Source organism: Camellia sinensis, chromosome 7, assembly GCF_055761805.1.
Source record: "Camellia sinensis isolate YWXY chromosome 7, ASM5576180v1, whole genome shotgun sequence".
In the NCBI taxonomy this organism is placed as follows: domain Eukaryota; kingdom Viridiplantae; phylum Streptophyta; class Magnoliopsida; order Ericales; family Theaceae; genus Camellia; species Camellia sinensis.
The window spans coordinates 188,438,948-188,448,626 of NC_138967.1; the positions used below are offsets into that span (position 1 = coordinate 188,438,948).

The window sequence follows — 9,679 nt, forward strand, 5'->3', positions numbered from 1 at the left end:
GTTCAACTTTCAGTTAATTTGTGGGCTGCGTGTTCACTATCTACCTGGGCTGCGTGTTCAGAAAATTTGAATTTTGGGCTGCGTGTTCAACTTTCAGTTAATTTGTGGGCTGCGTGTTCACTATCTACCTGGGCTGCGTGTTCAGAAAATTTGAAGTTTGGGCTGCGTGTTCAACTTGCAGTTAATTTGTGGGCTGCGTGTTCACTATCTACCTGGGCTGCGTGTTCAGAAAATTTGAAATTTGGGCTGCGTGTTCAACTTTCAGTTAATTTGTGGGCTGCGTGTTCACTATCTACCTGGGCTGCGTGTTCAGAAAATTTGAAATTTGGGCTGCGTGTTCAACTTTCAGTTAATTTGTGGGCTGCGTGTTCACTATCTACCTGGGCTGTGTGTTCAGAAAATTTGAGATTTGGGCTGCGTGTCCAACTTTCAGTTAATTTGTGGGCTGCGTGTTCACTATCTATCTGGGCTGCGTGTTCAGAAAATTTGAAGTTTGGGCTGCGTGTTCAACTTCCATTTAAAATGTGGGCTGCGTGTTCACTATCTACCTGGGCTGCGTGTTCAGAGAATTTGAAATTTGAGCCGTGTGTTCTAATGTGGGCTGTGTGTTCGCAATTAATTAATGAGCCGAGTGTTCAGAAATTCAAGTGTTGAAACTACATGTTCAAAATGTAAGCAAAGTACTATGTCATAAGCTAAACTACATATTCAAGCATGGCAAAGGTGCGAAATGTAAAATACAGAAGATAAGGTAAATACCTCTCGGGCCTCGTGAGAGAGATACTGCTCCGGCTCTCTGAGAAGCAGATCCACGGGTGCTCTCTCGTCGAAGCTGGTAAAATGACGGAAGACGGCATGCGGGAGGACGTGAGCTGCCGGACGGTACCTCTCAGGAATAAAAGGTCGGGTCCTCGGAGGTAGAGTCGTGGGATCGAAATCATCTCCGGCACCCAGAAAACCTCCACCATGGGAAGAAGTACCCGCCATTTTTAGGAATCTGCAAAAGGGGAGCAAAAATGAGCAAAATGGGCCAAAATTGGAAAAAGTCAACAAAAGTCAACTCTCAGGAAATAAAAAGTCAACAAAAGTCAACTCTCGAGAAAATATTCCAAATATTAAGATAAACTTACCTCAAGTGGTGAAAATGCAAAAGGAAGCTCCGAAGCCGGAATTTAATCGCTCCAAAGTATTTAAAACTGAGTGTTTTTGCGAAAACAATTTGCGCGGGGCATTGGAAAACGGGCGTGAAACTCAAAACTGGAGAGGAAAGTATTGAAAGAGGCAAGAAATGAAGTGAGGTTCGGCTGCCATTTATAGGCCTCAAGCCTTGGATTGCAAGAGCATCAAAAAGGAGGGAAAAAGACCAAAATGCCCCCGGAAAAAGGGCATGGCCGGCCGGCCCCTATTTCTAGCTGGCCAGCCATCTGCTTTTTGCAGAAATGGCCGGCCAGCCATCTACTTTTGTGGAAACCGGTTGGCCACCTCCCCTTGGGAAGATAAACGGCCGGCCATCATCCCCACATGCTCACCTAGCTCTCTGCAAATTTTGAGGAAGATCGGAGTTCCCGGGACCTGAAAAAGTTCAAGAAAAGTACACTTCCGGTCGCGAAATTGCTCCGTCGGGACTTCGGTTTCAAGTTCTGACATGTGTCTCATCTTCATTCATCGAAATCAAATCCTTTTTGAATAAAAGGTAACATTTCAAAGAAGCGGATCGGAGGCCGCGATTGAGTTACCTTCGCCGAAACATGCGTTTCTGTACTCGTTGTTTCATGACAAACGAGCGCCCTGATTCCTGCTCGTGTTACATTATCTTGCATTTTCATGAACATACCCGCATTAACATACACGTTTCTTGATGTTAATCATACTTCTGTGTTTGAGCATACGTTGTCACGCATGTTCTGCTTTTGCATTGCGATGCATTCACTCACCGGCACTGCGTGTGTCGAATTTTCAAAGTCACATTGAATACATATTGTTAGCATATTGTGTTTGTTGCAATTTCTCTCTTTTGCAGGCACGATATTGTATGTACGGTTCAATTGAAGCTGGTGCGACCAGACGAATCGCACAGGTATTGTATCTTCTCCGTGTGAGACGTGGCGGGGATTGAATAATCCTCCGCATTCTTAACTGCATGAAATGTAGTTGTTGCTTTGCATTCTTGCTTAAAACTGTTGCATCTATTTGCGAATACTTGCTTCATTACAGCTTGCTGCATTTGCATGATCATTGGGTTACCTTAGGCTTCTTGCATATCATTTGCATTTTGCCCCCTGCCTGCGGGCACGCCTGCGGGCGCATCTCTGTTTATCCAGTATGTTTGTCTAAGTCTTCAGCCTTGTCAAAAATGGGTCGTCTCTGGGCTTTGACATTCACTCCCGTCACTTGTGACTTCCGAGTTCTGTCAAAGAGGGGCAACTGTAGACACCCCATTTTTGACCGACCTTAAGACTCAGACGTCACCAGTTGAGCGTTAGGTGATGTTGCATAATATGCTCGTTCAGAAGTTTCAGAGTCGCGGCCGTGAGCCCTGCCTCCGGACTTCCGAACCCTTTTCTGTGCCTTGTCTCGGTTTGCGAGCCAGACTCGGTTTTCTCTGTTTCTTTTCCTGAGGGAAGGGAGAGGTCCCGTGGACCATCTCTCAATGTCCGTAGGCTGCATTTGGTGGCCGTAGGCCATTTTGCCCATTTCGGAGTCCGGTTCCCGGTTTTCGGAGCCGTCAGGTCGTGTGCCTCGGTTCGGGACCGCTTAACCATCTCCTATTGCTCTGATTTTTGGCATACATCTTATTTCATCCCTTTTGAGGGACACTGGGGGCTAAGAAACCCACTTCGAGGTCGAATACCATTTTCGGTGCTTAACAGCCCATTTTCGGGACCCCAAACTGCGTGTTTTGGCCCCGGAACGTTCGTTTTGCAACGGTTTTCGTTCATTTTTGGCAGGTACCTCTGTTTTATCACAGGGAAGGTCACTGAAGGGTGGGAGGCCAGCAATTGTTGCAGCAACCAGTTATCTCTCTTCCGGAGCCTCCCGGCGCCCGTTTTTCGCACTTCCGGGCTAATGTTGAATACCTTGGAGCTAGTGTTGCCAACTTTCAACCACATATCTGTGATCTACACATCTGAGAGGCCCCTAAAAGTTCATGGCCGGCCATTAAGGTCACCTGACCCTTTTGACCCCTTTCTTCCGGGCTAATGTTGAACCCCTTGGACCTTTTTTCTTGAACTTTGAACCACATATCTGTGATGTACACACATAAGAGGCCCCTAAAAGTTTATGGCCGGCCAGTAAGTCAACTTGACCCTTTTGACCCCCTCTTTCCGAGCCATTGTTGAACCCCTTGGGCCCACTTTCTTGGAATTTCAACTACATGGTTGTGTTGTACACACATAGAGGTACCTCCCCAGTAGCTGGCCGGCCAGAAAATCACCTTGACCCTTTTGACCCCTAGCCGGCCGGCTAGGGGGTGTGGCCGGCCGGCCACCTCCAGCAAAAGTATGAGGCCGGCCTGCTTCCTTGTACTGTACCCTTTCCAGCTGTGGGGCAATATCCCCCAGATATTTTCTGTATCTTGGGGATATTTTGTGCGGGAGTTTTGCCCTCCTTCTCCCCTACCTTTACACCCCATTTTTGATCTTTATAACCAGCTGGTGGCCTTCTTCATAAGGGTTAGAAAAATTATCCTTCAAAGCTCCATAGCCAACTCCATCTTCTTCCCTCTCAATTCTTCAAAAAACCCTAAGTCCCTAACCTTCATTCCTTCTACACCACCAAGCTCTACCACCACCACCTCACCTCCAGCAGCAAGGAAGGTTTCTAGAAGGCAAAAGAAGCTGCAAATCCATCCAAGAAGCAACAAAAGCTTGAATCTTCAAGGGTAAGTTACACTTTTAACCTTTTGAACCTTTTTCTTGATCTATTTCTAAGCCCCATTTCTTTTTGGTTTCAAGCTCCGGCCCTAACTGAAAAGGGCCATATTTTGAGCTCATCTTCACTTCTCATTAAGGGCTCAACCTTGTTTGAGCCCTCCATAATATACTTGCTTCATTGATCATCTTGTATGTCATGATTTTGCATGCTATCTTTGGCCCATGAGAAATCTGTTTTTGAGCATGTTATAAACTGATATAAGGCTTATTTTGAGCCCCTCTTCAACATTGGAGAAGGGCTCAACCTTGTTTGGTGTTTCCATATGTCACTTGTATTTATATCCCCTATTTGGCCCCATTTTTGCATAAATTAGTAGCCCTCTTTGCTTCTGTTTTTGGACCTTGGTTCGAACTAAAAGTGGTCTTATTTTGGCCTATACTTCATGTTTCATTCACACTTTTTTTCTGTTTGGTGATTATTTTATATACTTCATGTTATAGCACCTTTTGAGCCTTGTTTTGCATCACATTTTTAGCATGTTTTTATACTGATTTGAGGTCTTCCATATACTGTAAATGTTCATATTTTTGGTCCATCTTCAGTGTTGTAGAAGGAAATTTTTCAGTTTGGGTTTTGCTTATACCACTTGCTTCATTACCCCTCTTTTGGCCCCTATTCCTGCATGCTATTTTTCCCCTACCTATACTTGCTGTTTGGCCATGTTTATAACTGTGAAAGTGCATCTTTTGGGACTGTCTAGCTTCTGTCTTTGCATTGCATGTCCATATTGTGCATGTTTGGCATAGCTATAGGCCATTTCGGATGCCTAATGTTGCATTTCGGGACATTTCCTTGCATTTCATGTCATTTCGCCTCATTTCGGGGCTGTTTTCCCCCATATTTTACTACTGAAATTCCATTAGAATGATTGCTATCATTTCCATGTCATTTTCATATCACATTCTGTCATCGCCTCGGTTTGCGTGCTCGCGTGCACGTACTTCGGGACACATATCATCGCCTCGGTTTGCGTGCCCGCGTGCACGTACTTCGAGACACATATCATCGCCTCGGTTTGCGTGCCCGTGGGCACGTGCACGTACTTCGAGACACATATCATCGCCTCGGTTTGCGTGCCCGCGTGCACGTACTTCGAGACACATTTCATCACATATCATCGCCTCGATTTGCGTGCCCGCGTGCACGTACTTCGGGACACATATCATCGCCTCAGTTTGCGTGCCCGCATGCACGTACTTCGAGACACATATCATTTTCTCGGTTTGCGTGCCCGCGTGCACGTACTTCGAGACACATATCATCGCCTCGGTTTGCGTGCCCGCGTGCACGTACTTCGAGACACATATCATTTTCTCGGTTTGTGTGCCCGTGTTCACGCACTCCGAGGCATTTCATTGTCATAGCATTCTGCATTTTCTCGGTTTGCGTGCCCGCGTGCACGCATTTCGAGGCATCTCATTTCATAGCATTGTGTACGTTAGGATTGTATCTTAATTGAATTTCATGCATATCATGCATATTGCATCGTGTCCGGAATAGGAGTTAGCCCGGGCACGGGAAACGAGGTACATTTCGTACTCCGAGTGACGGAATGTGTCTCAATTCCCCAGTCACCGACACTCCGGATTATCCATGATGGAGTTAGGTTTTAGCTGTAGTCTCATGTGCATTCATCCTATATTGAGTTGTGCATTTCGACTCCTCGGCCATCATGCCTCGGTATGCGTGATTGGTGGCACGAGGATCGAGACATGCGTATATTTGTGCAAATACATTGCTATGCCCCTTTCCTGCTCTCTGTTGCAGCAAAACCAGGAATCAGCAACTTTCCGGGACTTGGCACGCTTTTCAAGAATAACAGGTGTAAACAGAGGCTAATTGGGGCATTCCGGTGGATTTCCGCGCAAGACAGTCCGGACATGCATCATCCACCAGAAGCAAGGCAGTCCCCGGCTTGCACGCCAGTTTATTTGCTTTCTAGTTAATTCATTAATTAATTAGAATTCTGTAATATTTTGGACTGTAATATTCTTTTATTTGGGGACTGTAATATTTGGACTGTATTATTTATTCGGACCCTCCGAGTGAAGGCACAACTGTAATAAGTGTGGGTGAGTGTGATGTATGTCTTCCAACCCCACGTCTTTCTCCCTTTTATTTATCCGCTTTTGATGATTAGATTAAGGCATATTTCAATTAGCATACAGTATGACAGCATGTTTGCATCATTCATCTGTATTGCATGCATCGGGCTCGGCGCATCATACTAACTGCATTGTACTTTCAATTCCAAGTTGAATACATGTTAGTTGTAGCATTTCGTATGCCATCTTAGAATAGCCGAGCCTACTATAGTTGCATTTTGCATGTGTTGCATTAGGCATTTCTGTACACTTAGGATCATGCATGATTTCTAATATAGTTTCTATTTTGGCTTGGAGTACTCGGTGAGTTTTATGCTTTAGCATCCTTGCATGCGTGTGAGTGAATGCCATGATAGCATGCTTACCATGAGGCTATGTGCTTATCTGATATATCTGCCTGAATGCCTGTGGGTGAAGGTTGGGTTATCTGAATTGGAATGAATCATCAAAATGTTTCAAACCTACCTGCGGGTAGCAAACCATTTTCAAAAACAAACATAAAATGTTTTGTTCCAATTCGGGCGACCCGGTCTATACTTATATGCTGTGAGCATCACATAGTAACCTAGGCTAATAACCGGAATAAGAACTCACAATGTTTTCAAAAATTGATATCATGGTTAGTAGAGGCCGGTCTATGACCGGGCGAGCGGGGGTGCTCACGAAGTGACCTTCCCCAATCGTACCCAAGTTCCCGAGCCGAGGCAACTTTGGTGATGACGGACACGTGGCCTTTTGGCACCGAGTCAGGGTTTCCTAAATTTCCCAAAATAAAATATTTAGGTGGCGACTCTGTATCTGGCAAAGCAGTCCATGTTTGGCACTTCTTTCAAAAATCAGTTTTCCTAAAACGATTTGCCGGATTTGGACTCTTTGGTTCAGATTTAGAACCGTGACTGCAAAAGTCGAGTCCGAGCTGTAGCGAGGTCCCCCGCGGGCTTGTTACAGTAATTTGGTGATAGTTTGGGGCTTTTGTGTTATTTTACAAAAGTTGGGGTTTTATTCATAATAAACCTAGATGCATGTTCGGCATAGAGAAATGGAATAAATGTACAATCATTGATGAAAATGCGACCTAAGGGTTGAAATGGTAATTATGAAAAATGACCTAATTACATTGTTTGATTAATTGGGATAATTAATTATGAGAAATGAAATGTTGATTGAATATCCATTGTGCATTTATTTTCTGTTTAGAAATAATTGCTTTGGGCTATCGGTGGAGGATAGTCGTGATTGTTGTAGACAATGCATGATGATTAGGCAAACGGAAACTAATCAATGGAATGTGTCATGGAATTGACGGTTGATAGAATACATTAATTGTATGTATTGAGTGAGTGTATATAGAACCAATGTGTTTGTATACGTTATGTGTAGAGGAGGAGATGGGGGATGTACTCCGCGGTTTAGGGGAAGATAGGGGATGTACCTCTAAACCGGATAGTGTTGAGAGAAGATAGGGGATGAACTCCGTAGATACAGCTCATATGCTTGTCTAGAGAAGTGAAGATAGAGCTTATATGCTTATCTTTGTGAAGTGTGGATACAGCTTATATGCTTATCTGTGAATGTGGGATATTGATTTTATACATATCTGTTGAAATAATGATAGAGCTAACATGCTTATCTGTTGAAAAAGGGAAAATGAAAAGTATCTTGGACTCATAAGTCGTATGACATAAATATGTGATTTATGTGAATGTATCAGTGTTGGCCATCTATCAATTGCTAATCTTTCAGTCATTGTTCATGGTTGGTTTAGTGTATTTCTACTGGGCTGTGGCTCACCCTATATGGGAATATCATTTTCAGGTACAGGTAGCATGCCACCTCCAAGGACTTAGCTTGGGAGGCTTGAGGCGGACATACTTTTGTCGTTTTCTTTTTGATGTATTACATGTAATTTCAAGCCAAGGGCTTAATGTGTAAATGAGTTAGTACTCTTTTGTTGTAACCAAGTGTTAACTTGGAAAGCTGTAAGCCCATAGGGCATTTGCTTTTGTTGTTAACATGTAATACTTTTGTAATGGAACTATGATAGAATGGAAGAATGTGAAACTTTTACATATCAATGCATGTCTTGTTTGATGGGTTTATTGTTATTATTTTGAGGGCGTTACACATCACATCCAATTACAAAAAAATATATTTTTCCAAATACAAAAATTTTAACCTATTAAAATAGTCAAAAACTAAATATCCTACTAAAATAACAACTTCCCAAACACCCACTAGGTAAAGTTAAGCCAATTTAACAGGAAGTGCTTATTTAGCAAGATTCAAGTTGTTCTGTGAATAATTAGCAACTTTTTTATTTTTTATGATCAGTAATTGGCAACTTTTGCTCAAGCAATACCACAATAGAACTTCTACCTAGCGATCTAGAATCGCACATATAATCTTGCAAGTCCTCATCGCAACCTATTAAAATCAACTCACCATCCTCATCTTCATACTTGACATAATAAGTTCCAGCCTTTAAGTTTAGCCTTTTAGCCACTTCTTGCTGCAACTGTACGAATCTTGATGACAAAGACAGATGAAATTTCATTGTAATACCTTCTCCATATTTTGCTTTTATAGTCACAATATTGGCATCTTGCATCGTTTTATCATGTGGCTCGGTGTGAACAATAGTAACCGAGGATTGAGTAAAAGGCAGATGATCAGAATTAACACACGGGGCAGATTCATCAAGTTGAGAGCAACCAACCTTGTTTATCTTGCGAGGTGGCCACCTCTCTATAGCAAAAGTCCTACATACACGCTTCAATGCAGATTTGCTAACTGCGAAGGAAAAATCAAAATAAGAGAACTTACTTTCTATTTGTTTCTACAAAAAGCTCAATATATACTCTACCAGAAGAGTTATAGCGATCCCGATTCTTTCTCCTTTGGTTGTAGTATCTGGACTTAGTTCCGTGGATTCCGGTTATTGTTTTGAACTTGTTTCTGTCCTTCAATTCTTTAAATTTGAGTTATAGAATGTTTTGGACTTGTTCGTTCCAGGTTGGGTGTGATTGGGAGCAGGTGCTTGCTGCACAGGTTTTTAGTCCTTTGCTCGAGCGAGAGGTTTGTCGCTCGAGCGAGCGTGGAGTTTTGTGTCTGGTGGGTCAAGCCAGGGTGGATTCGCTTGAGCGAGCATTGCGTCTGGAACTAGGACCTGAACACTGGAATTCTTGGCTCGAGCGAGCTTGTCTTCGCTCGAGCGAGGCTATCGTATTTCAGTAGGCAGCAGCGGGGAAAAAGATCATTTTTCTCCCTCTTTCATTCTTGAAACCCTAGTAGCCGAGAGTCTCTCTCTCTAAACTTATTATCTCTCTAAATTTCAACTCCTTCTAGTATGAATCCATCCTAGGTTCTTTGTTAAAAAGGTAGAGGGTGTCGAGGGCTTCGTCTTAATCGAAAAAATTGTGAATTTGGAGCACTTTGATTTCGGGTCATCATCTCCTTTTGAGTTCTCCTTTGAGGTAGGGATTCTCCTTGTTCTTTTTCAATACTACGTCTATAGATAGACATGTGGTAATTTTTGTATTGCATGAAAACCATTTTATTTTGGATTTTGGTATAAATTCATGAGGTTGAACTTTGGGTTAGTTGTTGGACTTAGATCTATTATCATTAGATGTGTTTTG

At 43.1% G+C, this 9,679-nt stretch overlaps 1 protein-coding gene across 2 annotated transcripts in view; it reads right to left on the reverse strand.

The window, feature by feature from the left end:
* Window positions 1-8,334: 8,334 nt before the first annotated feature.
* Window positions 8,335-9,679, reverse strand: part of LOC114280988 (protein NLP6-like) — an 89,114-nt gene continuing 87,769 nt past the window's right edge. For both annotated transcript variants that reach the window (XM_082880198.1, XM_082880199.1), the window contains one exon: window positions 8,335-8,831. In XM_082880198.1, the coding sequence (XP_082736324.1) occupies window positions 8,356-8,831 (476 nt within the window). In that variant the 3' untranslated portion in view covers window positions 8,335-8,355. The remainder of the gene's footprint in view (window positions 8,832-9,679) is intronic.